This window comes from Scatophagus argus, chromosome 2 (assembly GCF_020382885.2).
Source record: "Scatophagus argus isolate fScaArg1 chromosome 2, fScaArg1.pri, whole genome shotgun sequence".
NCBI classification, from domain to species: Eukaryota; Metazoa; Chordata; class Actinopteri; family Scatophagidae; genus Scatophagus; species Scatophagus argus.
The window spans coordinates 26,622,352-26,650,285 of NC_058494.1; the positions used below are offsets into that span (position 1 = coordinate 26,622,352).

Below are 27,934 nucleotides of genomic sequence, written 5' to 3' on the forward strand. Positions count from 1 at the left end.
CACACACATACACATATTACCTGGGTGAAGGTGTGTAGATTTGTTTGGAGGTCTTTACCACAACTTTACCACAAAATGATACGGAACAAAATGAAACCACATGAAAGGTGGCCTCTATTTTAAGCTGTCCCCACTACACTGTGGCAGACAGTGCAGTATTACCACCCAGTGGACAGAGCTGCAGTCTACATCGCATGTTGGTCTTATCTGTACCCACAAATACTCATTCCATCCAGACCAGAGACCAGTGCTTTCCAGTTTTAAGTGGGCCAACTTGCCAGGAAATACCAGATGGCTTACAGCCTGTCGTTCTCAGGAGGTTTCTCATTTCTTGTCTAGACTGGCTGAATTCTTCCTTTGGGGACGAACAGAGACAAAGATGAGTTGTCTTGATTTGTTTTTCATATAGCCTACAGAAGCTGAGCTTCCTTTGCACTGATTAATAAATTTCAATTAACTCAAATTCATTAATTTGAAGTGCATCACATATATGTATACAGTTTTCAGTTAAAATTGATTTAATTGAGAATCATGTTTTAAACCGTATTTACTCTTTAAAGATCATAGGTTATTAAACCATACTGGAAATTAAGATCAGCCAGATAATTCAATCTTTTTTTTTTTTTGTGGTTTTATTTTGATAAATGGGACAGGAAGTCAGCTACAAAAATCTGCTCGTCATTGTTTTATTGTTGAAACTGAATACCGGAAGTTGAGCTTGTAGTAACGGCGGCAGTTCGACGGCGGTGACTGGACAGGCGGAGGAGAATCAACGGGCGGCAGTCGGGCCGAGCGCCGGGGTGTCAACGCTAGATGAAGCCGGAAACGTTTCCGTCCCGTACGGTGTGACAGTTTACATTTTGTACAGAGTGTGGGCCGATAATGGTGGACGGGGACACCTGATGAAGTTCACCAGAGATATCTGCCGGCTGCTGGGCTTCGGACGCGGTGAGTGCAAACAGCCAGTCAGATAAGTTAGTGCCACAGGTTGTTATGAGGCTTACCTGGGGCGTGTGATTTCATAGTTTCATTTAGCATCCTGTACACAACCTTTAACAAACATCACACAAACCAGCACTCTCACAGTAGTTAGCGAGCTTTTATTTTGACAGTTTGTGTTGTGGACCCTGAAACTTACAGGTAAATGTCTAACAGCGACAGGTTTATATCTTGCCTGATTGGTTTGGCCAAATGTGAATTTTCAGTGTGTATTTCACTGTGATTTTGTGATGGAGGAGTTGTCTTTGCGTTCATAGGACAGAGAAATGTGTTTTCAGAGCAGCTAACAGTCGGTTTCCATCATACAAAGACGATGGAGGACGTTACAGATTTGCCCAGTAGGGATTTCAGCGTTGGAGTTAAGCTGACAAGTCAACGGGGAAACAGACTTCCACAGGTCTGCTGACTGGAGAAGAAGCTGAGCTGTGAAAGCTGGACGCTGAATGGAGGAGCAGCTGAAGGAGAAAGAAGAGTTGGGAAAAGCAGGGGAAGATCCAGTGTTCACATTCCCCTTGGAGTCATGACAACAACCTGACACCACAGTGTTTCAACCTTCTACAGTCACAGAACCAGGCTGCTGTCCGGTCGTCCACGGATCAGAAGGTGGAGCGTTTGGCCTCTCGCACGCTGGCTTTGGGTGGTCGGTCACACTTGATATGATTGGAACAGGAAGTGGCTTCTAACCTGCCTGACACGACTTCAGTCCAACAAAATCAAAAGTTAACTGTGAAACAGCAAACCAAATCTCAGAAACATGACGTCCTTTGTTGGGCTTATTGATTATCTCTCTTTGTGTTTTGAAGCTTGTAAAAAGATTGGGTTTCTGTCATGTGAAGACTGGCTTCGCAGCGTGTCATTAACCCAACCAAATATATTTGACTGGCAAATTAGTGTTGCACTACTAAACCCACTGGAATGTGCAGAAACTGGTTTGACAAGCTGTCATATGGTCGGCCCTGATTCAAACTTCAGAGTTCAAAGTTATTGTCGGCGAGACACGTGGAAGCTGAACGCCGCGGTGAGTCGTAGGGAAGACATCTGAAGTGTGATCCTCGGCTGAACCCTGTGAAAAGCTGCTGAGGAACCATGTGCTTCCTGCTGTGTTTTCTCCCAGAGGTGGGCCGACGCCCCCCAAACCAGAGTCACCTAAACTCACTGAAGGTGTGAAGAAACATAACACACTTTTATTAAAGGATGCATTAATCATTATAGAAACAGACAGGAGGTGCTGTGCTGCACAGCGCGGTTCTTTTGCTGAATGAGTGAGGTTGTTGTTTAGGCCACCATCTTGTTAAAACCATCTCGGGGCAAATCCTGGACTTAATGAACTCGCATCACTGAGCCTCGTTCCACGTAGCTTCGAGGAAACAGAGCACAATGTGCCAAAATGAAATATCAAACTTCTGCCATGAACCTGCAGAGCAAAACCGGATTAGCTGATGGGCTGAAGGAGGCTCTAAATGAGACATTTGATGCAGTATTTACTTTAAGCTGCCTGAACATAAACATTCCCAGTTGAGGAACAGTGAGAAACGACGAGGAAATTCCCAACAGGTGGTTTAAACTTTCAACTGAACAAAAAGCTCAGTGCGTGATGTGGGACTGAATTTGTTCAAATTTGTGGTTTTGAGGTTAAAACCGTGACAACACGTAAAACTTTGTCATAACTGTGACTTTATTTGTGTTGTTTGTACTGTGAGGTGTCCCTCAGAACGGCACGATTCAAAGCCAGCCTCATTAGTAAATAATCCAACTCCATGAGCCCATTTCACTGCATCGTTTTGATCTTCGGCGTCTGCAGCCTGACTTCAGCAGCAGGAGACGTCTCAGGTCCTGCTCACACACACACACACACACACACACACACACACTCTTCTCTTCCTGTTATTTGTTTCATCCACATGTAAATTAGGTTTGCTCCATATCAGCGTGCGTTTCCTTCCGAGCTCGCCGTGGCCCCTCGTCCCTGTGCTCATTCGGTCTGGGACGTCTCGCTCCGTCTCCTCTTGCGTTGCCTCGTCTCCATCGCTGCTGCGTCATCGTCACTGGTTTGACAAAGTAGTCCTGACTCGAGGCCTTCTCTCTGGCTTTTTAAAGCTGTCAGCCACATCCGGTGGTTTTCCTCATCACTCGGGGGTTTGACGGACGAGGTGTCGCTTCGTCTCAGAGCTGCAGGGATTGACGATCAGTGACTTGTTGAATCTTGACTCAAGCTCTCCTCGCCAGCCTTTTTCCCAGAGCTTTCAGCTGCATGTGATGGTCATCCTCAGTGGACAGTTTGGGTCACATTTGGTACAAATGAGGAAAAACTCCAAGTATTTAACATACTGGTAAACATTCAGCTCCAGATGAGTCCAGTCTCAGGAAAACCGCGGGATTCAGAAAACAGCTCTGACTGAGATGAAGCAGCACATTTTTCAAGCTCTGGAGCTCATGCAGAAGTGAAGAAGCTACCAGACCTTTGCAGACGTCAGACGGACTCAGTTCAGACCGACATCCCTGATGTGTGTGTGTGTGTGTGTGTGTGCTCGGTGAATCAGTCCGACGCAGGGCTGATGATGACTCTGTTCACCACAGACTCTCATTAGCCTTTAAGTGTCTTAGCTGCTCAGAGACACACGGAGAGGAAACCAAACCAAAACTGCTGTTGTCTTATTTTGAAGAAATCAAAGTCATCTTACCTTTTGGAGTGAGAAAAATCTTTCCATCCAGATGTAAGCGTATGTCTGATGGTATATCTGCTTCTTTTGAATATATTTTCCCTCCAGATGGATTCCTGATGTCGAGCTGCAGCCTCAAACAAACACAAGCTGCTGCTGTCCTTCATCTGTATTGACTTTGACTGTTGGTGATTTGAACACATCGCGTTGCATTCTCTGACTATGGATGGACACTCTGGACTTAATTAGCTCTGTGGACCTTGACCTGACTGATCATTCCTGTGTTTTCTTTTCTGAAAACCCCAGTGGTAAAAAAATTTGTTAAAATTAATAAAAACTGAGTGCCAAAAAGCTGAATTCAGGTGGTGAAATCAAATCTCTGGATGTGTTATGCGTCTTTAAGGACAGACTTTGCATTGGACTGCGAACGGACAAACAGTCCTGCTGAATGCAGTAATGATGCACAGGCCTTGGAGCTGCTGTTGACGTGCTGACAAACCCTCCTCTATGAAAGGAGGAACATCTGAAATCCTCCTGCTGCTGCCGCCTTCTTCTGCCCGCAGGCTCTTTTCTGAAATGTTTCCCTCTGCATGTTATAAGATCCCAGATTATTTCCCACAAGCCCTGAAATCTGCAGTCATTAAGCCTTCATTAAATAAAAAAAGAATAATATGCACCACGAATCTGGAACAAAGTGCCACAAAACATCTGCTCTAACACTCAGTTCTTTTAAATCACAGCTTAGAGTTTTCCTGATAGCCTCTGCATTTCAGTAAGCCAAACTATTTATTCATACCCTATATAGACAAAAGTATTGGGCCACCTGACCATCACACTAACAGGGACTTTAATGACGTCTCGTCACACACTGATGTTGGACCAAAAGGCCTGGCTCACAATCTCCGTTCCAGTTCATCCCAAAGGTGTTGGATGGGGTTGAGGTCAGGACTCTGTGTGGGCCAGTCAAGTTCTTCCACACCAAACTCATCCAACCATGTCTTTATGGAGCTTTGCTTTGTGCACTGGGGCACAGTCATGCTGGAATAGAAAAGGGCCTTCAACAAACTGTTGCCACAAAGTTGGAAGCATAGCATTGTCCAAAATGTCTTGGTATGCTGAAGCATTAAGATTTCCCTTCACTGGAAGTCAGGGGCCGAGCCCAAACCCTGAGAAACAGCCCCATGAAGAGGTGTGTCTGGATACTTTTGTTTATATAGTGTATCTCACACTGCGCTTGCGCTGCAGTGTTGTTTTCATTCGACTGTTTGATTAGATTGCTATAGGTTTGTACTGATCACATTATTCTAATAATAATTGTTATTGGAGAACAGAATTGATACTCATGAAACTCTGTGTGTTTTGATTGTGAACAGTGAAGCTCTTGCAGGTTTGTCTCTTGTCTCGTGTCTCAACACAATGCAAGTGGAATCAAGACGTTTTCCTACACCACCACAAAGCCCCGTGTCACTGGGACAGGGTCTGTGTGGGCCACTGACTGCTTATTGGCCTCGTTTCACTGTTTTTCCAAATATCAGCATCATTTAAACATCATCTCTAATTTGTGTTTCCACAGTTCTGAATATTTGGCTTTGGCTCTTCTGCTCTGCACGTCAACAGAAAGCTGAAAAGTGAAAACACTTATGTTTAGGGAGAGGGGTGTGTGTGTGTTGATGTGGCCATGTGTTGAAAAGAGGGGAGGAAACCGTCAAGGCCAGCCTGTCCAGCAGCCTTGAGAACCAGATCCCAGCACACGTGGCTCTCCTGTGAGCCAGTAGCACTCGGTTTGTTGCGCAGAACTCAGCCTGGACTCACGGCAGCCATCGAGCTGTGACGTCACATGTGATCCACTGAAGCCTGCAGTTCGCCGCAGCGCCGATGATGCATGCAAATAACTTGACGTTGCCCGAGGAAACGTGACGAGCACATTTTTCTGTTGTTCGTCTTGTTTCCATGGTGTTTAATATGCTGAGTAAACATTGTGACCCTGAGCCTAATGGAAACCAGTGGAGACCTCACGTGATCTGAGTGTGTGTTCGTGTCTGAGTGTGTGTTCGTGTCTGAGTGTGTGTCGCAGGCACAATCTGACAGCAGCACTTGCTTCTCAGTGTAGCCCTGGCAGCAGATTAAAGCTCTGTTGATGGTTTAGAGATGTTCTCTGATCTAAACAATGTGACACGGTCATTTTGATCAGAAATACTTCAGGGATGTTTTTGGCTGGGATACATGATGTTTTGGGCGTATAAATGACTGCTGGGAAGCAACTTAAGTTAGACTTGCAGCTAAACCGGTGATTATTCCTCCATCCTTCTGAAGCTGAATGGCGTGTGATGTGCTTCTGACTCGCAGTCTGAACGCAAAGGGACGCGTAGACGGACGTGACGCCAGCGCTTGTAGATCTGGTTTGTGTGCGGGTGGAAGACCTGAAAATGCCAGCACAAAGCTGTATGACGAAGGTCTGGGGACAGTAAGACGGAACCAGCAACCCGCCGAATCAGAACCAGCTTCAGTCGCCCAGTGTGTGTCCACGTACAGACTGACCTCCTCATCACCCTCGGTGTCAGTTGTGTTCAGTTTGAATCTGCTGCTGCTCAAGAGCACATTAAAAGCTGTGAAGTATCTGCAGGAGTGTCGGACAGGCGGTCGTCATGTCAGGGACTTCGTGTTGTCGGGCTTGGAGATGTGTTTCAAACCTGTAATTTGACCGGAGCTAAATGTGGTTGGTTACTCGCTCACAGACGTCCTCTCTCCTCCCCCCTCCGCCTTTGGCCTTCGTCAGGCTGTGTGTCAGGTGGTGTTGTGGCTCCTACTCATTCCAAAGGGTCCTGAACACACCGTCTGCTCCTGGACCTGCAGAGGTCCCCCCCCCTCCGTCGTCTGTCGCCCGTCAACGCGGTGCGTTTGAGGGAGAACAGTGTTGGCGTGAGGACGTACAGCACGAGTCGTTTCTGTTTCTCGTTTCCTTCAGCATGTGGTTGTTATAATAGAAACAGTCCCACATGTGAACAGCTCCCAAAGTACAGGTGACATTCACAGCAGCCTGTTTACCACCTGTTGTTGATGACAGATTTGAAAGAAATGCGATGAATGTAGTGAAAGCTAGCAGATCTCAGTCAGATCAACTCAAGGCTGCACAGACCTAAAGGACGAGTCACATCTGTAAGGAGACGTGTGTGTGTGTGTGTGTGTGTGTGTGTGTGTGTGTGTGTGTGTGTGTGTGTGTGTGTGTGTGTGTGTGGTGTTCAGGTTCCTGTGTGCTGGGCTGCAAGGGAGAAAAGCCTGGTGCAACTGGTCTGCTGGTCAGCTGAGGGAATATTTACCGCCGTCCGAGTGCTGATGACACAGCTGGCTGGTAAAAGTGTCGGCTCACATCTGGAATACAGAATTATAAGATTAATTCTGTATTGGGGTAAGACGTCTGAGCTGAGGTTCAGCACGAGCCACACAGTGAAATATTTCTCTGAGGGATATTTCTAGATTGCTGCTGGATACCTGAGGACTGTTTCCGTCCGGAGGCCGCGGGATATTTCTGGCATGGCGACCCCTTAGGCTGGTCTGAGGGGAAGGCAGGATCCCCCTCGTCTGCCTGAGGCCACGTTAACAAGCAGCTAGAAGCTTAACTCAGATGAGCCCACAAGCTTCGCCTCAGACAGAGTGTGAGTGTGTGTTGTTGTTTCCCTTGTGTTGTGTGAACATCCTGACTAATCAGACGTCAGTGCGTTCAGCTGACTTCCTGTTGAGTCACAGAGAGGGAAATGTGTGTGTGAGATGCAGTGAGTTCAGCTGTGCTTTTATTTGTTTGATGCAAAACGAATCTGATAAAACAAAACAAACAAACAAACAAAAACATCAAAAAAGTCCGACACAAAGTCCAGTAAACGAGGCCCAAGAAAACCAAGATCCAAAGTTCACTCATCGAATTAAGCACAAGGAAGAGCCAACGGACACCCGAGCTGCAGCTGCAGAGAATTTGTTGTGGTCGTTTCTCAGACAAACATGGCGACCAACCTCAGCTGAACTGAGGCTTCATCAGTTCAGCTGGGACTAGGCTGGACTAGTCCCAGCCTAGTCAAGCGAGCATGAACTGATGAAGCCTCTTGGATGAGAGGTGAAACGTCTTCAGAGACAAATAACTAAGTCCAGTTGCATTCGATTGAATTTCCTTGAGACAGAGACAGGAAATTAAGTTCTGAAACAAGCAAAGAGACGAGTATTTCAAAACAAAACAGGAAACGGATAAGAAAGCACAGCACTCTGATAGTTTAAAGAGCAGTTTCCTTCACGTTGGATGTTGCTCAGAGTGCAGATTGTCCTCACACAGTGCTGTTATTTAACCCTTTACTCGTTCAGACCGACGGCGTCTCTGGATGCTGTTTGTCTTATCTGACCGGGTTGTCTTTTAGTTGAACATTTGCAGTATTTTTATTTTATTTAATGTTTTCACACACGTTCTTTCCCTCTGTTTTCCCCATCCAATCACAGGCTTCCACAAGATCACCTGTGCGGTTTTGCATGGGAAATGTGTCAGTCAGGGATTGGAAGTCAGCACACACACAGTAGACAAACATTGACAGTGATAGAAGACGTGTCCGCCTCCTCCAGCAAAAAGCAAATACAATGAAAATAAACTCTGTGTGTGTGTGTGTGTGTGTCTAGACCTGCCAGGTGAGGAGGAGATGGAGGTTCAGGCTGGAGCTTCAGACCCGGCAGACGGGAGAAAAGGCCGAAGCTCATCACAGGTAGGCTGAGAGCTGACTGTGTCATGTGACTAACGGTCAGATGTGATTCACACACACTCCGTCTGCAGGATGAAACGCACGCCGTTAGCCGTCCTCTGTGTGCGACTGCTGCGTACTGCGACGTTTTCACTCTTTGTTGTTGTTTGTTGTTCAGCAGTTCTTCTTGACGCCTGATGTAAACAGCCAGCAGATGGCGCTCTTGCCCTTCTAGACAGAGTTAAGCTGAGCTCCTGACTAAAATCATTCTGTGTCCCGCACAACATGTTTTAGTCCTGCCTACCGCATGTCTTCTCCGTCTCCTTATTTTTTATTCTTTGTTGTCGTTCGCTGACCGTGTTGCAGCACAGATTTGAACTCGCTGAGACGACCAAACTAAACGTGTGGGGTCCACATCCCCCGCTGAGGTGGTCCAGTTCCACGTCTCAGACTCAGTCTCTCCACTTTGTCCCTTGTTATTTCGTCCGTCTTCCTCCTGCTCTGTCACTTCTTTATGTCCACATAAAAAGATCAAACACGTCCTTATGTGCTCGTGATGTCCTCCAAAGCTGAAGCCAGCGCTGAAGCACGTAAGAAGCCGCAGTTGCTAACTCTGACGTCAACCCGGGTTGATGTGACTCCGAGCTCTGAACTCTGCATCCGTCGGTTACTCAAAAACTGAATGTGTGTGTTGCTGTGCGGCGAGCAGGCGATGCCGAACGGCGAGGAGGGTTTGGACGACGAGGAGAAGACGAGAAGGAGAGCTGAGAGGAGGAGAGCCAAAAGGAAGGTGAGTAGGAAAAGTTAAATCAAGAGCAGCTCCAGACTGCTGCCATACTAAGGCTTTTAAGAGTGAAAGACTGACTGACGCTGCATTCACGGGCATTCAGGCAGACGACAGTCCAGATCTGATTTCAGTGGATGAGAGCGGGACGGCAGCATTAGGAGAAGAATATGTCAAAAGCTAAGATATTACCGCATGTTGAGGCGGCGTGACAACAACGAGAAGCTGATAGACTTGGCTTCCCGGTTCTTCTCTCTTTATCCACCTTCACATCCCTCGTCCCAAAGATTCGGTTCGTCTGCCAGCATGCATGTGAATGCACCACGTGTCGTCGCAGCTCGTGTCTTTATTGTTCACTAACTGAACTGAATGTGTCTCCTTCATTCCACACATGTCAGCTGTTACCACACCCTCACGTCACAGAGCCTCTGACTGCTCACCTGCTCTCATTCGTTTGGTCACATTGTCTCTTTGGGTTTGGGCTTCTACCAGCCAAAACCAGTTTGAGTTGGCGGCGACACCTTGTGGTATAATTCGGTATTACCAATCCGGCCTTCTGTTCTGCTGAATACCAAACCGGTTTTCGTACTGGTTCAGCTCTACGCTCTACACGCTTCGTGACTGTCGCCGCGCTTGTTTTTTGTGCCTCATCTTGCTGCACATCTGCTTTTCCGCCTGCGTCCACATGTCGTCCCGCAGCCACCGTGTCCATGCTGTCCTTTCAGAGACAGAAGGAGCGCAAGAAGCTGGAGAGAGAGGAGAGGACTGAGGACGCGTCAGAGCAGGTGAGAACTTTACCTGAGCAAAATAAAATGTGAGCGCAGTGCGTCCGTTAGCTCGTTTTCACAGCATAACCAGGAAGACCGCAGTGAGAATATGCTGCTTCCTCTTCTAGGGTATTTTTTACAATAATTTTAACCTCTAACAGGAAGAGGAAATGGCCGGAGCGTTGTCGGACAGTGACGCTGAGGAGGAACCGAAAGAAGAGGAGGAATGGGTCGCCGTTCGTCCCAGAAACAAATGCAATCCTGAACCAGTCCCTGCCCTCGTGACGACCTCCAGGAACCGCCAGCTGGCCCGAGTGACCTCCGAGGAGGTGAGCTGAAGCCGGGTCGTTCATTCCTTCGAAGGCGCCAATGATGTCAGTGTGAGCAGCAGGAAGGCGTCTGATGGCCCGTCACTGCTTCCCCCACAGATGGTGGATTATTGAGACGATTTACCAAGCAATTTAAGCAGGTTTCTGTCTTTGTCTCTGAGTTGTTACTCTTACGCCTGTCTGCTGCATTGAGTGTTTGGTGTCTCGTCCTGGTCGTTCAGGAGCCGGAGTGGGACGTCAGCAGTGCCTTTGTGGCCAAAGTCGCCAGCCACATCAAACTGAAGACCGCGAAGAGCAAAGTGACGCAGATCTCCAGAGAGAACAAAGAGAACGAGGCCAGGAGCAGCCAGGTGCACACACACAACACACACAACACACACACACACAGTTTGCAGTGTTTTTGACTGACTCGTCTGACGGATGTGAAATCAAACTGTGTGTTGTGGCTGCAGGTGGAGAACACAGAGGAAATGAGGCGGAGGGGGGAGGCTCTGACAGGTGAACCATCTGTTAGTGGTTCTTCAGATACAACAGAAGAAACACATCATCATGTGCACATCCTCTTCTTCTTCTTCTGTCATTATGAGCTCATTTAAATATGTGTCAGAGTGTGGAGTGTGTCAGTATTTCTGTCTGTGTGTGCATTTCGCAGTGCAGGGCATCCAGATGTTTGTGCAGGGCCACTACAGCCAGGCAGTGGACATGTTTACAGAGGCCATCTACTGTGACCCCAAGGACCACAGGTGAGCTGAAATGTGAACTGAGACCTCTGGCTCAGCTGTCTTCTCCCCATCCAACCACCTCGTCCTCTTCTTCTTCTTCTGTCTTTTTCTCTCTGGCTTCAGTTGGTGTCGTCTCTCGCCCCTCAGGTTCTATGGAAATCGGTCCTACTGTTACTGGTGTCTGGAGCAGTACTGCTCTGCCTTAAGGGACGCTCAGAGGTCCATTCAGCTGGCTCCCGATTGGCCGAAGGGATACTTCCGTAAGGGCTGTGCTCTGATGGGGTTAAAGGTCAGCACCTGCTGTGCAACACACGAGTGCGTTCCAGCTAAAAAGTGCTAATTTCCATGCTAATTTCATTGTGTTGTGTGTGACGCTCGGCGCAGTGGTACAGCGAGGCAGAGAAGGCCATGGAGCAGGTTCTGAGGTTGGATCAGCGCTGTAAGGAAGCGTCCAGCAAACTCTTCAGCTGCCGGGTCCTGCAGCTCGTGGTGAGGGGCAGCTGTTGTCCACGTGTCGATTGAGCGTCGGCTTTGATCCTCTGCCTCCCCTTTGAGTTGATCGGTATATTTGTTTTTACTTTAGGAGCTGGGTTTTGAGGAAGAGCAGAGTAAACTGCTGCTGGAGAAGTTCTCCACCGTCCAGGCGGTCGTCGCTTCACGCGAGGCCAAAAGTAAGAGCCAGCTGCAGTACCGCTTTGGTCCACTGGGGGGCAGCACGACAGCAGAAACATGCTGCGCTTCTGACTGCGCTCAATGACAGCAGGCCTAACGTGTAAAGAGACAGATGGAACAGCACATTACAGGCAGTAGGCTGAGCAGAATTTGGGCTGAGAACTAAGTAGTTTGCATGGTGAAACATAATCTGTGTATTAAATACACAACATAAGTCAAACATCAGGTTTGCATTTGAATACAAGACGTTTAAAAGAAAAAGAATCTGCTCCGTTTTTATTGTTTTGCCGTCTCATCACATCTGCTTCCTGTCTCCTCTCACCTTCAGCCCTGAAGTACCCCCCTCAGCAGGACCACAGTGGGTAGGTCGTATGGCTGTAAGCGAAGCTCACAATCACACAGTGTGGCTGTGGATGTTTTACATAACCAGTCAGTCTCCTTTAGCATCGACCATCTTCAGGACCAAACGTACACAACGTCCACTGTGGCCCATGAAAAATATCACGTCAATGTAGTTTTCTTCTCTCTCTCTTTTCTCCTGCTGTCTTCCCTTTCCGACCATCCAGGAGCTGTCGCTCTCTGTGGGTCGGGAACATCACATTAGAAGTCACAGAGAAAGACCTGTGGGATCTCTTCACGATGTAAATACACTGTGCACAGTAACGACGGATTGTCACTTCACCTGTACATTTGAACCACACTGTTGTCCTGAAGGTTTCCGTGGTTACAGGTTCGGCGAGATAGAGAGCATCAGAGTTCTTCACGAGCGCTTCTGTGCCTTCGTCAACTTCGAGAATGCCAACATGGCTGCCAGAGCCCTGGAGAAGCTGCAGGTGAGTGTTTCCCTGGCACCGAAAGCCGCGCGGTGACACACGGCTCGCTCGATTAACTGCACCGTCTGCTTCTGTCCAGGGGGTGGAGCTGGGGAGCAGCAAGCTGGTGATGAGGTATCCAGACCGCTGGATCCAGCGGACTCTGCCCCCCATACGGAGGACCAACACGAGCCTCAGCTCCAACGCTGCAGGAACGCAGCAGGGCTCAGCTGCCGCAGGGTACCGAGCAGCTCGCTCATAACGCGTGTCCATAACTCAGACTGGTCCTGCACGACGTCACGCCGGTTTGACTTTTTTACATCTTTAAGTTGTTTAGGGTTTAGAGCCCAGCATTAAGTCTTGGTTAAAGAGTCTCCGCTGTAGAAAGGCTGCGGAAACACGAGGGGGCTCAAAACAGAAGGACAGAAGGAGAATATTTTAACCCCTGAATGGCTTTTTTAAACTAAAATAAATAAAGAAATGCTGTTTTTCCTCCATTCTGTACATTTGCACGAGTGTAAGGATCAAATCCACTTTTCCAGCTGTAATCCCTTCATCCCAGCAGTGAACACTCAGTGCTCGCTCGTCTGCCTCCTGTTATGATCCTGTGTGTGAGCCTGATGCAGGATCTTCCCCCGCTGGTTCTGTTCGTGCAGGTCCAGACGGTGTGCGCCCATAGACGGAGACAAGTGCTTCTACTGGCGGACCACGGGCTGTTTCTATGGCGACAAGTGCCGCTTCAAACACACACCGCACCAGCAAGGCCGAGACAAGAGACAAGAGACCATGACAGCATTAAAGTGTGCGTGAAAGACGGAGGAGGAACAAGAAGGACGGTGAGCAGGGTGGAGGACAGAAGACGAGAAGACCAAATCCCTGACCACACTGACATCTGACTCTGTGTGTGTGTGTGAATGCAAGTCCAAGTCCGGGGTTGTGGCTCCGACATGGGGAGGAGGTTTACGGCGACGTGACTCTGCACAGCTCCTGATGTCAGGAACTCCTCAAAGCAATTTAATTTACTGGAAGCGTCATGGAGGAACTCGTCATGTGGTTGGCTGAACCATGTTGGAAACACGAGCAGACAGACCTTCTCTGGTCATCAGAGCAGAATGCCTTTAAAGTCATTTATTTTGACATCTTTGAAATGTGTACTTTATACAAAACAATAAATCAAGTTCACCTGAACTGAAATGTTTTGGTGTTTTAAATAACACCTTCTTTCAAATCCTGTCTTACACATGGAGCTTCTGTTTGGATCCTCACACACGACACAACAACATTCACGTGAACCCTGTAAAACCTGCTTTCCCCACACCTTTCTAAAGTTAAAATGCTTTTTATTTGGCTTACAGCTGAAGATTCTGCCTCATCCTCAACCTCTCACTGTGGAAAATAAGGAACTGAACCGACATGTTTTTATTCCTTCTCTCCTGGCGTTAAGGAATAAGACTCGGAGCTGAAGCGTCTCACACATGGCTGCTCTCTGTCCACTGGCTGCCAGACCTGCCGTCCTCACACACGAGACATTTGTCCACCTGTAGTCTGTCCAGTGCCGTCCTGTGCACATGTGGCCCTGACTCGTACTGAGCTGTCGTGCTAAAACATCACTTTGGCAACAAATAAAAGTCACCCACATGAAAAGTACTTGAATAAAAGTCAGGCAGCTAATCATCAAAAAACATAAGGATCAAGCAGTGAGTACGTAATACATATTATACTGCATTTTCATCTATGTACACGTGGCTGAATCGTCAAATCAGTGTTTTTGGATCAAATCAATTGAAAAATTCCTCACCAAGTTCCATATTTGCATCCAAATTGTGGCAGAGTAGAAGTGTACATTAGCAGAAAATGGAAATACTCAACAAAGTACCTCAAAGGCCCCTGAGTGCAGTACTTGAACTGCACCTTGTCACTCCATCATGTGTGTGACGCTGCACTGAATCTTAGCACACACGGCAGGTGCAGAAGAGGTGAATAACTTCTATGTAACTTTTTACTGATGTGTCTTCACAGGTCATGAGGGTGGTGTGTTTGGGTGGTGCGTTCAGGCGGTGCAGCTGCTTACAGACCAAACGCATTGTTAGGTTTTGTTTGGCAGTAACAGAAAGGCCCGCCAGGCTCGACTCTGCCAACCACAATGATCTCACACGTTTTGTTTTTGTCGAGTCCACATCCTCTTCAAGTCGAGCTGCTCGTCGTAGCTAACGGACGGACGGGATTCAGCCCGCACACGACCCTCAGCTCTCTTCTCGCCGCCCTGAGTGCCAGTCTGTCACCTGACCTAAACGCAGCATCCCTGGCTTTCAGCAGAGACCGGACCTCCGCCTTCAGCCAGGGTTTCTGGTTTGGGTAATATTCTTATAATTTGGTAATATTCTTATGTTATTACAATAATAAAATACTTTTAATTCATATTTCGTGAGCTGAAAGCCAAGCAAAATGTCTTTCCTGTCCTTACTGGTACGTTTCAAATGTGCTGAAAGATTCACTGAATGCTTTGGGTTCAAGTGATCAACAAAACAGCTTTTACCTGAACAAACTGGGAACCTCCAGGACAACCACACAATAGATGAACTAAGCACACGTTTTCTTCTTCGCCTCCTTTGATGTTCCTTCTGGCAGGTCGTTGTCTTGTTTTCAATGAGAATAAACCTGCAGATCTTCTCCTCCAGATGGTCCAAAGCTTCCCTCTGTGTCAGTGAGTCCCTCTGCTGAGATAGTGGAGGGCAGTTCAGTGACTCTGAGCTGCAGCAGTGATGCTAACCCAGCAGCTAATTACACCTGGTACAAGGAGGATGAAGACTCACCAAAAGCATCAGGACAGAAGTTCACCATCACTGACTTCAGAGCTGAACACAGTGGGAATTATTCCTGTGAAGTCCAGAACATAAGAGGAAGTCATAGGAACACCTTACATCTGACTGTTGTGGCAGGTCGGTTGTCCACATTCAGCTACATAAGACATCATGTGGCATCAGCATGATTACCTCAGCATGGGGATGTTGTTAATGAAGTGGTGACGCACTTTGAGAAGCTTCTTAACCTTCTGTGACTCCAGTCATGTTGTAACAGCCTAATTAACTGTCTGTTTTCTTGATCACTGTTTCTCAGCATCAGGTATGTTAGCAGCTGCTGGAACAATCCCTGTGGTTCTCCTGGCTGTCATATCCCTCTCTGTCTACCTGTGGATCAGGTGAGCAGCTCTGAATCACTGAAGGTCAAATCACTGACAGTCAGAAGTGAAACATTCAGTCATTTATGTTTTAATTAATTCTCCTGAGTAGAAAGAAGAGGACGTCCAATGAATCTTCTGAGGCTGAAGAGAGAGCAGACAACAGGGAACAGGTGAGAACAGTTATGTATATTATTGTAAAAGAAAAGACAACTTAAACTGCTTCCTGTTCATTCAGACTGCTGAGTCGCTGTCTTTTAGAGCTTCTAGAAAACTCATCAGACTGTGAAGGACTTCATGTTGCTCTTTTGACGTTTACAGAAATTGGTTTGTCACACTGAAAGTACTTTTGTTCATGTCTGCCTGATCAGGAGGAGCAGGGTGAACTTCAGTACGCCAGCATCCACTTCTCCAACAACCGGGCAGATCCTACTCCACTCTACTCCAACCACAGTCCAGCTGGGCTTCCCAGACACATGGAGCAGCAGGAAGTCAGTGAGTACGCTGCTGTCAGATTTAACAGTGGCAGTACTGCCCCGAGGTGAGCAGCTCTTACAATGACAAGACTTTGAAATGCATTCATTGTTTTTCTTATTGTTACTGTTAAGTTATGATGGAAATGTTCTTATCTCTTTTATCTTTTCCCTCCTCAGAACCAGAGGTCAGCAAACTGGACAGGATCCAGCTGCTTTGTACTGCACAGTCAACAAAAGCAGATGATCTCAACAGGCGTCGCATTTCTACTCTGATGTTTCCGTGTTTCTTCATAAGAGTTACACTTCAGCTGCCTTTTTAAAAACCTTGTGTTAAACTTTAGCTGTCATTTAAAGCTTGTGCAGCAGCCTTCAAAGTGCAACAAAAGACAGACAAACACATGACGTTGCTATGCCAACCACTGGCTGGCTTACATCACTTCAGTGTTCCTGTTGGTGAGGAGACCCCAAATTTGTCAGTTCAGGTAAGACTAAATACACGAACAAAGTGTTCACAGGACAAACCACCTCAGTTACAGGCATCACAAACAACTGGCATGTATTTTAGACAGCTGATGGTCAGTAGGAGGAATTCTGTGTGTAATCTGACATTTATTCAGCCTATGTTGTGCACAAACGATGATCATCTGGGATTTCTGAATTTATATTTACTTTTTTTTTTATTTTAATTCTTTTCTTTGCACAAATACCTGCACAATTCTCTATAGTCCAGGATAATGTAAAGCGTGATGTGTAGCTTTTTAATGTCATCTTTCTGATTTCCTTTATTTTGTATTTGTTTCTTTCAACCAGATCTTTTTTCTGTTTCCTGATATTTTAACCTTCTTTTGTTCTACTGTAACATGTGAACTCATCCCTCAATAAAGTCTTAGCTGATATTCATTAGTTTCACCACATCTCTTTGGCCCTGTGGGGTGAAGGCAGCTTTCAGGGTCTCAACATGCACCAGACGTGTGAAGTAACAGTCAGACTGGCCATCATGAGCATCAGGAGAAATCCCAAAAGCAAGAGAAATACGCCATTGGTCCACGTTGTGTATGCAGCAGCTCAGAGCATCAGTCAGACTGTATGTACCACATTAACTTAAAGAGATTTGAAGACAGGCCTTTATTTCCAAGTATATGTGCTGAACGTCCAGTGTGAAGCCTTTTGTTTCCTCATCTGGTCCAGTTTATTTGTTGTTTTTTCAGCAGTTTTGTTACTGCACGCTGCTGAGACCACAAAATACAGTTTGGCTGGTACATTAACACACATGCACCACACACACACACACACACACATTCACACTTGAAGCGAGTAATCCAGAGCAACACAGAAAACAGCACTTTTATATTTTTGAGCTGATTGAAATGATGGAAATGTGCATCATGTTTAACCTGTGAACAAATCATATAAGAAGCTCAGGGAGTTTATGCTCATTTGTGTTTTACTGACTTTTATTTGATTTGAGACTGAATTATTTTGTGGTGTCCACACAAATTAGACTCTTGATTTTTTTTGAGTATGTTGACAGTTGACTCTAAAATGAAGACTTGTGTTCATCAGTCACATATTCTGCATTTGGTTCAAGAATGGACAGAACATTTGGGGACAAACATGTATTCTTTGTTCAGTATACTTTAATCCTGCAGACAGAGTTTTCCTGAGATGAAAATACTCATGTTCTTCTTCAGAGTTCACTGAACATTCTTCCACTAATTTGGCGCCATCTGGTGGAACAATGTAGGCAGTGCACTGTATCATAACTGCACATGTATTGAATTTGGAAGTAGATTCAGCTGTGCAGCAGGTTTACATTAAACTGAATATTTGATGAATTCAGTACAATTCAGTTCAGTTCAATTCAATTCATTTATGTAGCACCAAATCACAACAACAGTTGTGTCATTACACTTTCCAATTAGAGCCGGTCTAGACCAAACTCTTTAATTTGATTTTCAGAGAGACCAGACAAAACCCCCATGAGCAAGCACTTGGCAACAGTGGTGAGGAAAAACTGCCTTTTAGAAGGCAGAAACCTCAGAGCAGACCCCAGCACAATGTGGGCAGCTATCTGCCTTGACCAGTTGAGTTGTGAGAGAGACAGAGAGAATCTGAATCTGAATTGATGTGTGAAACCAAAATGGCATCAAATCCTGTAAACTGGCATGTAATGCCAGAAATACTGACAGAAAGGTTTTTCAGTAGAAAAAAACTGCTACAATCTTATCTAATGGTACTGTATCTATTGTCTCTACTGTTTATACCGAAACAGGCCCCCAGCCCAACCGCCATGTGTTGAACGAGAGGGTCGTTTCCCCTGCGCCTTCGGGTCGGGGATAGGTCTCTCACTGTTGTCTCAGCCTATGGGCCAAACATCAGTGCAGAGTAGCTGGCTTTCTTGGAGTCTGGGAGGGATGCTGGAAGCTGCTCCGACTGGGATCTCCATAGTTCCACTGGAGGACTTCAATGCCAACGTGTGCGACGACAGTGACACTGGGAGGAACGGCCTCCCCCATCTGAACCCGAGTGGTGTTTTGTTGTTGGACTTCTGTGCCCTGCTAATACTGTTTACAGTGAAAGTGGGGAACTCGCATTCCTTCAAACCTGGCTGCCCCAAATCTTCGGACCGGACACATTTCTGAACCCCGTTGTTATTGAACGTGCTCACAGACTGCCCGACTGACAAGACCCAAGCGGACATCCGCGTACTCTTTTGATTAAATTTCTTAATTATCAAGACAAGGAGCGAGTAATGAGAGCAGGGGTCCGTTTCATGAAGCAGGTTCAACAAACTCTGAGTATGAATGTTAACTCTGAGTTAACAAACCCTGAGGTGAAAAACTCAGAGTTTCCTGTTTCTACAAAGCAGATTCGCATTAGTTTTGTTGACTCTGAGTATGTTGACTCTGAGTATGTTGACTCTGAGTGTGTTGGCTCTGAATATGTTAACTCTGAGTATGTTGACTCTGAGTATGTTGACTCTGAATATGTTAACTCTGAGTATGTTGACTCAAGCTCGTGCACCGCGACTATAAAAAAGCCCTCATTAATGGAGCCCCGATTCACTGATTCATCACGGAGGCCGGAGGGCAAAGAAAGCGCAGAACATATTTTACACCTGTGGAGCAGGAAATTCTGATGGAGGCGTACAAAACTGCTGGTGCAGATAATCTTGGCCTGTATCTTCTTTGTCTAAGCATCCCCCTAATCTGTCCATACTGGGCACAAAATGTTTGTAACAGACATTATTCCTGCTTCGTGGAGCAGCACTACAGTAAGTGGTGATATCTGGAATCTTAACAGCTACTGTCCAATATCTAAAGTGCCTGTCTCACCAAAACTCCTAGAATCACTGGTTAAATGTCAGGTGGGCTCCTTTATTGACTCACTAAACACACTACAGCCACAGCAGTCTGCTTTAACTGGTCACAGCACAATAACAGCTGCAGTCTCAGTCAGTTCATCTGATCCCTGATACAAACGGCACCAGGAGTTTATCCACTCATGTGTTTTTGTTTCAGTCTGTCTGTGTGAAGCATCAAACTGTCTGTCTCTTTGTCATGTCTGTCTCTGTTTAGGTGAACAGAGTGGAGTGTGTGAGTTCACTGAACGCTCCTCACTAATATGGCGCCATCTGGTGGAACAATGTAGGTATTGCACTGTGCCATGACTGCATGTGTCTTCAATATGCAGGTGAGACTTGGCTTCTGTTTAGCAGCTGAACACATCCTGTGTGTGTGTGTGTGTGTGTGTGTGTGTGTGTGTCCTTTGTGAGGATCTTAAGAATGACAAACGAGTGAAGGAAAGTTTCAGCCATAAAAACAACCAGAAAATTGTCAGTCAATTAAAAAATAAATCAAACAGTAAAGTATTGAACTGTACTGTTTTAAAGGTCTGTAACTGCAGTTGGACACAACGCAGAGTCTTCAGGATCTCTTGGACCTCAGCAAGTTTATTTATGAAAGACAACATGTGAAACTCTAACAGTAACTGTTACAACTTCAGTCAATGTCTGCAACCCAGCAGAAAACACACAGAGAGGAAAAGAAATGTAGAAAATGACAAATCATAAAAGGTGACTGACTGTCTGTCCCCACTGCTGCATGAAAGACATGGAGGACCTTGGACAGCTCCAGGATCAAAGTCCTGATTCAGTATCTGTGATGTTACACTGCCCTCTAGTGGTGAAGTTTGTGTGTCACAGTCAGGCTTCATCACTCTGAGTGCTCCCTCCACTGTCTGCTTTAAAGGCTCAGTCCACCCAAATGACAAAGTACAAATTACATGTGATTCATTTCCTGTCTTTATTTTAATCCCAGTTTATATGTTGGACATCTCTGCACTCAGTTTGTCCAACCGAAGCACCTAAACAGCCCAAAGTCATTAAAACGTCTTCTGATTAACATCATTATATCAGCATTGTGTGTCCGTGCCGGATCCTCCCAGTCCTCTTGCTGATGTGTGTCACAGCTTTGTTGTGAAGTGGGCGTTTACTGGCACTTGGCTCGTCATGTATGTTAATAATCTAAAGAGGAAGGAAACGAAGCCGCTCAACAGCCTCACATCTGCCTTCTGCTTACTGACCGTAGAGGAAAGACGTCTTTAAGGACGACGACCTTCTTCAGAGTAAGTAGAATTATTTATTGATGTGACTGATACTGTGGACCTCCTGTGTACTTATTATTTCATCTGCTGACATGTTTTATTGTGTGTGAAGCCTCACAGAGAGATGAGAGGAGCAGCTATGAGTTTAAGTGCAGCAGCCAGTGGATTTGTTGTCTTCCTCCTCTCTGTGTCAGGTACTGTATATCTACAGTTACATTCAGTGCATTCAAAGAGGGGAATGTGGCAACATGTGGGCTGAAGCTCACATGTGGAAATCAGTGGATCAGAGTTGTGTGAAGGGAAAACTTCCCAGAAACACTTTGGATCATTTCTGTTTGATTTTGTGTCAGTTGTAATGAATATCAGGAAGATGTTCTGCTGTGTTGGCCAACATGTGTTGCTGTTGTCTTTTGCATAAAGTAGCTGTGTGCTAAACACTTTGACATGCTGTGAAGTGAGAATATTGTGGCTTTTATTCCTAACTGTTTCCTCCTCAGCCTGTTTCATTTGCTCTAAAGCCGACCCTGCTTGTAGAAGCTGCAGCTCTCGTGGAGGACGATTAGTTTCTCTCTGCAGCTTCTTTTATGACAGTGAAGTTTTTTGGAGGGATGTTGGTCTCACAGTGAAGTCGCCACATACTGACTGAACGGCTCTCATATTATCATACGTCTGCACCAAACCCTGCTAGTTCATGTTGTGCTGTCTGACCTCAGTGTGATGTTTCCACCCTCAGAGCTGACGGTTGTTTCAGCTTTTATTTTTATGTCAAAGTTTGCTGCTGAAAACAGATTTTCACACCTCAGTGTTCTGCTTTTATTTTTAGTCTTCACACGTCAGTCAGCAGCAGCCTGAGCACAGAGTGAACAGAGAGAGAACTAACCAAGACAAACACAGACTCTCTCATAATGAATATTTGTCCTCTTATCCTGGTCAGTAAAGCACATTAAAGGTCACAGGTCCAATACATTCCTGTTGACTTGACTGCACCTTCAGACTGGATGATGTCCTGCCTCAGTGCACACAGAGATGAAGTGTAGGAAGCATGTGTACATCTTCCACTCTTCCTCTGCACTGACTGTGTAGAAGTGAGCAAACACTTTGTGTTTGGACTTCTGTCTCTTTGTGGTCCCTCTGGTTTCATTCAGGAATAACATCCAAAAAGTCATCAAACATTATTTGTAACAGGAGTCAGAGAATCAAACAGGAAGTTAACTGAAGTTCCTCATTTTGATTGTGACTCCTGATGTGCTCTGTGTTACAGTGGTACAGGGTCAGGATGGCTGGGCAGTGACTTACACTCCTACTGAGATCTGTGCCTTAAGAGGATCAACAGTGGACATGAGATGCACCTACACATACCCATCCAGTATGAATGGCCTGAACACCACCGTTAGGAGAACATTCTGGTTTGCTCGACAGGATGAAAATGGACGTGTGGATCTGACAACAGACCCACAGTATTCAGGTCGTGTGGATGTTCAGTGTGGTGACAACGACTGCACTCTGAGAATCACAGACCTGAGAGAGAGCGACTCAGCTGAGTACAAGTTCAGGTTCATAACAAACCAACCTGGTGGCAGATATTCTGGTTCACCTGGAGTCACTTTGTCTGTCACAGGTGACATTTTCATTCTTATGTTAATTATGTCCAAATATTCAACATCTAGAAAACAGTGATATAAATGTGTTGTGTGTGTTCACAGTTTTGTCTAAACTAACTCTCCTGTTTCTTCTTCACTGATCCAGATCTGCAGGTGCAGGTGACAACATCTTCATCTTCTTCCCGGGCTGAGCTGACGTGTCACAGCAGTTGTCGTCTACCTGCTCGTCCTTCCTTCGTCTGGTACAAAAATGGAGACAAAATTCAGACACAAACATCTTCTTCTTATTCAGTCGATGTTGGTGATGCAGACAGTTATTCCTGTGCTGTAGCAGGACATGAGGATTCCCCCTCTCCTCCAGTGTGTGAGTGTCCTATAAAGTCTTCACTAACACACTAGTGGACCCTTATGACTCCATGTGTTTTAATATGGAGACCCTCATTGTGACTGTTCACACAATTGTTTTATCTTTCAGGTGTTCATGGTCAATCCTGCAACAAAGTGACGTACGCTGACAGACGCATCTGTGCCTTCAAAGGCTCATCAGTGGACATTTCTTGCACTTACAACAGTTACTACAGATACATCAGGTCTAAATTGTGGTTCAGTCCTGGACGTAGTCTCCAGTGGCAGAGTCCCTCACAGCTGGACTCTCAGCATCGTGTTCAGGTCCTTGATGAAGGTGGAGGACGCTCCACTCTGAGAATCAGTGACCTGAGAGAGAGCGACTCAGCTGAGTATCGCTTCACATTCACAGCAGGAAGCTTTGAATGGGGGAGGAGTTTACCTGCTACAACTCTGACTGTCACAGGTACTGATGAACTCAAAGTGATGTAAACACACCAACACAGTGTCACGCCGTGTAACTTTTGCTTATGTTTTGTCTGTTGATTTTTGATCCAGGTGTCATGTTTCATGTGTGTCTTTGTTTCCATGTGTTATGTTCCAGGTGTTTGTCATGTCCTGTTTTATTTTGAAAGTGTCGCTTCCCCTGTGTGTCTGTTTTCATGTAACTTTGCTTTGGTTTATCTTCTTTGCTTTCTCCTCCCTTAATGTGTTTCACTTGTCTCTTGTTATGTTGTCTCTTTAGTCCTCGTCTTCCCCGTCAGTCTTTGTCAGGTTGTTGTTTTGTCTTCTTGTCAGGAATTGTTTGTCATGCCAGGATTGTCTTTGTCTCGTCTCACCAGGATTTTTTTCCCCACAGCTTTTTGTACTTTTTTGTTGATCCTTGCCACAGTAAGTGTGTGCCTGCTTTGAGTTTCTTTTCTCAAAAATAAAAGAATGTTGTTCTGGACCTCTGCCTGCCTGCCCTTTTGACTCTGCATCGGGGTTCAGCTCTCTATGTCAGCCACGCTGCTCCTTTTTGACACACAGGACATTTAAAGTCACAGAACATGTCAGTAATGATCGATCATCATGTGAAAACAGTGATATAAATGTGTTGTGTGTGTTCACAGTTTTGTCTAAACTAACTCTCCTGTTTCTTCTTCACAGATCCAGATCTGCAGGTGCAGGTGACAACATCTTCATCTTCTTCCCGGGCTGAGCTGACGTGTCACAGCAGTTGTCGTCTACCTGCTCGTCCTTCCTTCGTCTGGTACAAAAATGGAGAGAAAATTGAGACACAAACATCTTCTTCTTATTCAGTGGACTTTGATTATGTAAACAGTTATTCCTGTGCTGTAGCAGGACATGAGGATTCCCCCTCTCCTCCAGTGTGTGAGTGTCCTATAAAGTCTTCACTAACACACTAGTGGACCCTTATGACTCCATGTGTTTTAATATGGAGACCCTCATTGTGACTGTTCACACAATTGTTTTATCTTTCAGGTGTTCGTGGTCAATCCTGCAACAAAGTGACGTACGCTGACAGACGCATCTGTGCTGTCAAAGGCTCATCAGTGGACATTTCTTGCACTTACAACCGTTACTACAGATACAACAGATACACCAGTTATGAAGCTATCAGGTCTAAATGGTGGTTCAGTCCTGGACGTAGTCTCCAGTGGCAGAGTCCCTCACAGCCCGAGGACCTCAGTAAAGACTCACAGTATTCAGATCGAGTTCAGATCCAAACGTGGAGAGGATATTCTTCTCTGAGAATCAGTGACCTGAGAGAGAGCGACTCAGCTGAGTATCGCTTCACATTCACAGCAGGAAGCTTTGAATGGGGGAGGAGTTTACCTGCTACAACTCTGACTGTCACAGGTACTGATGAACTCAAAGTGATGTAAACACACCAACACAGGACATTTAAAGTCACAGAACATGTCAGGAATGATCCATCATCATGAGTTTGTGTACTTCCTGTTGTGCAGTACTACTACTTATAGAAAGTGTAACTGCTGTGTTGACATGTATGTACATCTACCATGGATTTCTTTCAGAGCCAGTGATTGTAATCTTGTTTAATGTTCTCATATCCAGATGTGCAGGTTCAGGTGAGCAGAATATCAGTCAGTCAGTCTTATACTGAGGCAGAGCTGAAGTGTCACAGCAGCTGCAGTCCAGCAGCTCGTCTTTCCTACGTCTGGTTCAGGAATGGAACGAAAATCTCAGGGGTGGAAACGTCTTCTTATAAAGATGGCTTTTATGTGGGAGACGTCGTCTCTTGTGCTCTGAAAGGACATGAGGATTACGTCTCTGCCTCAGTGTGTGAGTTTACTCCACTGTGTCAGGACAACAAACACAGACACACACAAAGAATTATTTCTAAAACATTATGACACAAACACCAAACTAAAGTGCTAAAGTATGAGGTCCATAAGAAAAACAATATTTAGATATATGTTGTAATACAGTATTTGAATTCTTTTGAATTTGATGCCTGTAACACGTTTCCAACAAGTTGGTTTGTTGGCAAAGAAAGACTTCCTTGTAACTGTAACTTAAATGAGAGGCCTGTCAGGACAGACAGACTGAGCAAACAGGACCTGGACACTGCCAGCATGTATAGAGAAGAATGTGTGGAGTTGTTGACAATAACAAATTCTTAACGGCTTGTTATGGTCACTTCTCACCATCAGGAGTCCAAACAAAGACAGATCCAGGATCAGAACTCTGGACAGCCGCAGGGATAAATACAAATAAACTCAGAGAAAGACATTTAAATTGAAATAGTCAGTGGTCTGATAACATGTTGTCAACTTTGACTAATGCATGTTCATATGTTCTCCAGATGGTCCAAAGCTTCCCTCTGTGTCAGTGAGTCCCTCTGCTGAGATAGTGGAGGGCAGTTCAGTGACTCTGAGCTGCAGCAGTGATGCTAACCCAGCAGCTAATTACACCTGGTACAAAACTAATGGAAATGGAGTCAGTTTTAAATCCCAGCTTGTCTTCAGGTCCATCCAGTCCTCTGACTCTGGACAGTATTACTGTACAGCTGAGAACGAGCTGAGGAGGACGACGTCTGAGTCCATCTCTGTGGATGTGAAACGTGAGTGAAACAGTTTGTTTAAAAACAACAAACATCCTGAATGTGTTCAGCCTTTGCAGGAGAAGAAGCAGAACGAGAAGTTTTACTGTTTAGGTCCACTTTCTTCAGCTCTGCTTGCTTCACATTCACTCCAACGTCTCACATCCATTTGTCAGACCACATTCAGTCTAAAATGCTGACACACAAAGCAACAATTTGAGTCAAATCAAATCATTTATCTCCTCCAGATGGTCCAAAGCTTCCCTCTGTGTCAGTGAGTCCCTCTGCTGAGATAGTGGAGGGCAGTTCAGTGACTCTGAGCTGCAGCAGTGATGCTAACCCAGCAGCTAATTACACCTGGTACAAGGAGAATGAAGACTCACCAAAAGCATCAGGACAGAAGTTCACCATCACTGACTTCAGAGCTGAACACAGTGGGAATTATTCCTGTGAAGCCCAGAACATAAGAGGAAGTCATAGGAACACCTTACATCTGACTGTTGTGGCAGGTCGGTTGTCCACATTCAGCTACATAAGACATCATGTGGCATCAGCATGATTACCTCAGCATGGGGATGTTGTTAATGAAGTGGTGACGCACTTTGAGAAGCTTCTTAACCTTCTGTGACTCCAGTCATGTTGTAACAGCCTAATTAACTGTCTGTTTTCTTGATCACTGTTTCTCAGCATCAGGTATGTTAGCAGCTGCTGGAACAATCCCTGTGGTTCTCCTGGCTGTCATATCCCTCTCTGTCTACCTGTGGATCAGGTGAGCAGCTCTGAATCACTGAAGGTCAAATCACTGACAGTCAGAAGTGAAACATTCAGTCATTTATGTTTTAATTAATTCTCCTGAGCAGAAAGAAGAGGACGTCCAATGAATCTTCTGAGGCTGAAGAGAGACCAGACAACAGGGAACAGGTGAGAACAGTTATGTATATTATTGTAAAAGAAAAGACAACTTAAACTGCTTCCTGTTCATTCAGACTGCTGAGTCGCTGTCTTTTAGAGCTTCTAGAAAACTCATCAGACTGTGAAGGACTTCATGTTGCTCTTTTGACGTTTACAGAAATTAGTTTGTCACACTGAAAGTACTTTTGTTCATGTCTGCCTGATCAGGAGGAGCAGGGTGAACTTCAGTACGCCAGCATCCACTTCTCCAACAACCGGGCAGATCCTACTCCACTCTACTCCAACCACAGTCCAGCTGGGCTTCCCAGACACATGGAGCAGCAGGAAGTCAGTGAGTACGCTGCTGTCAGATTTAACAGTGGCAGTACTGCCCCGAGGTGAGCAGCTCTTACAATGACAAGACTTTGAAATGCATTCATTGTTTTTCTTATTGTTACTGTTAAGTTATGATGGAAATGTTCTTATCTCTTTTATCTTTTCCCTCCTCAGAACCAGAGGTCAGCAAACTGGACAGGATCCAGCTGCTTTGTACTGCACAGTCAGCAAAAGCAGATGATCTCAACAGGCATCGCATTTCTACTCTGATGTTCCCGTGTTTCTTCATAAGAGTTACACTTCAGCTGCCTTTTTAAAAACCTTGTGTTAAACTTTAGCTGTCATTTAAAGCTTGTGCAGCAGCCTTCAAAGTGCAACAAAAGACAGACAGACACATGGCGTTGCTATGCCAACCACTGGCTGGCTTACATCACTTCAGTGTTCCTGTTGGTGAGGAGACCCCAAATTTGTCAGTTCAGGTAAGACTAAATACACGAACAAAGTGTTCACAGGACAAACCACCTCAGTTACAGGCATCACAAACAACTGGCATGTATTTTAGACAGCTGATGGTCAGTAGGAGGAATTCTGTGTGTAATCTGACATTTATTCAGCCTATGTTGTGCACAAATGATGATCATCTAGGATTTCTGAATTTATATTTACTTTTTTTTTTATTTTAATTCTTTTCTTTGCACAAATACCTGCACAATTCTCTTATAGTCCAGGATAATGTAAAGCGTTCTATTTAGCTTTTTAATGTCATCTTTCTTATTTCCTTTATTTTGTATTTGTTTCTTTCAACCAGATCTTTTTTCTGTTTCCTGATATTTTAACCTTCTTTTGTTCTACTGTAACATGTGAACTCATCCCTCAATAAAGTCTTAGCTGATATTCATTAGTTTCACCACATCTCTTTGGCCCTGTGGGGTGAAGGCAGCTTTCAGGGTCTCAACATGCAGCAGACGTGTGAAG

The 27,934-nt window shown here is 45.5% G+C and overlaps 2 protein-coding genes and 2 long non-coding RNA genes across 8 annotated transcripts in view; 2 read left to right on the top strand and 2 right to left on the bottom strand.

Moving 5' to 3' along the window:
• The first annotated feature begins 568 nt into the window (after positions 1-568).
• LOC124051281 (hsp70-Hsp90 organizing protein 2-like) lies at positions 569-13,643 on the top strand. 5 transcript variants are annotated; one of them, XM_046374505.1, is made up of 17 exons: positions 569-948; positions 2,711-2,829; positions 8,313-8,395; positions 9,081-9,161; positions 9,881-9,940; positions 10,084-10,251; positions 10,473-10,601; positions 10,704-10,749; positions 10,904-10,994; positions 11,121-11,262; positions 11,358-11,462; positions 11,557-11,644; positions 11,974-12,007; positions 12,212-12,286; positions 12,376-12,478; positions 12,558-12,697; positions 13,114-13,643. In XM_046374505.1, exons 2-17 carry the CDS (start codon positions 2,757-2,759, stop codon positions 13,265-13,267), a joined length of 1,572 nt encoding a protein of 523 aa, XP_046230461.1. In that variant the 5' UTR covers positions 569-948; positions 2,711-2,756; the 3' UTR covers positions 13,268-13,643. The 5 variants fall into 5 exon arrangements, with proteins under 5 accessions (XP_046230461.1, XP_046230478.1, XP_046230496.1 ...); XM_046374540.1 differs by having other exon boundaries at positions 601-948; positions 12,558-12,762; positions 13,114-13,253; XM_046374522.1 differs by lacking the exon at positions 9,081-9,161.
• LOC124051368 lies at positions 11,633-12,653 on the bottom strand. Its single transcript, XR_006841818.1, has 3 exons — positions 12,328-12,653; positions 11,968-12,224; positions 11,633-11,738 (listed from the first exon to the last, which is right to left on the bottom strand). It is a non-coding gene; the product is annotated as an uncharacterized LOC124051368 (long non-coding RNA).
• Positions 13,644-19,092: 5,449 nt separating the features above from the next.
• The window catches only part of LOC124051169 (hemicentin-1-like), a 150,680-nt gene continuing 141,838 nt past the window's right edge, over positions 19,093-27,934 (top strand). The window contains exons 1-9 of the mRNA XM_046374206.1: positions 19,093-19,758; positions 20,701-20,737; positions 20,829-20,910; positions 21,978-22,334; positions 22,463-22,681; positions 22,793-23,128; positions 23,812-24,036; positions 24,148-24,525; positions 24,745-24,972. Of these exons, the coding sequence (XP_046230162.1) occupies positions 19,736-19,758; positions 20,701-20,737; positions 20,829-20,910; positions 21,978-22,334; positions 22,463-22,681; positions 22,793-23,128; positions 23,812-24,036; positions 24,148-24,525; positions 24,745-24,972 (1,885 nt within the window). The 5' untranslated portion in view covers positions 19,093-19,735. The remainder of the gene's footprint in view (positions 19,759-20,700; positions 20,738-20,828; positions 20,911-21,977; positions 22,335-22,462; positions 22,682-22,792; positions 23,129-23,811; positions 24,037-24,147; positions 24,526-24,744; positions 24,973-27,934) is intronic.
• Positions 22,157-24,747, bottom strand: LOC124051374. The gene is made up of 3 exons (XR_006841821.1): positions 24,429-24,747; positions 22,885-23,031; positions 22,157-22,556 (listed from the first exon to the last, which is right to left on the bottom strand). It is a non-coding gene; the product is annotated as an uncharacterized LOC124051374 (long non-coding RNA).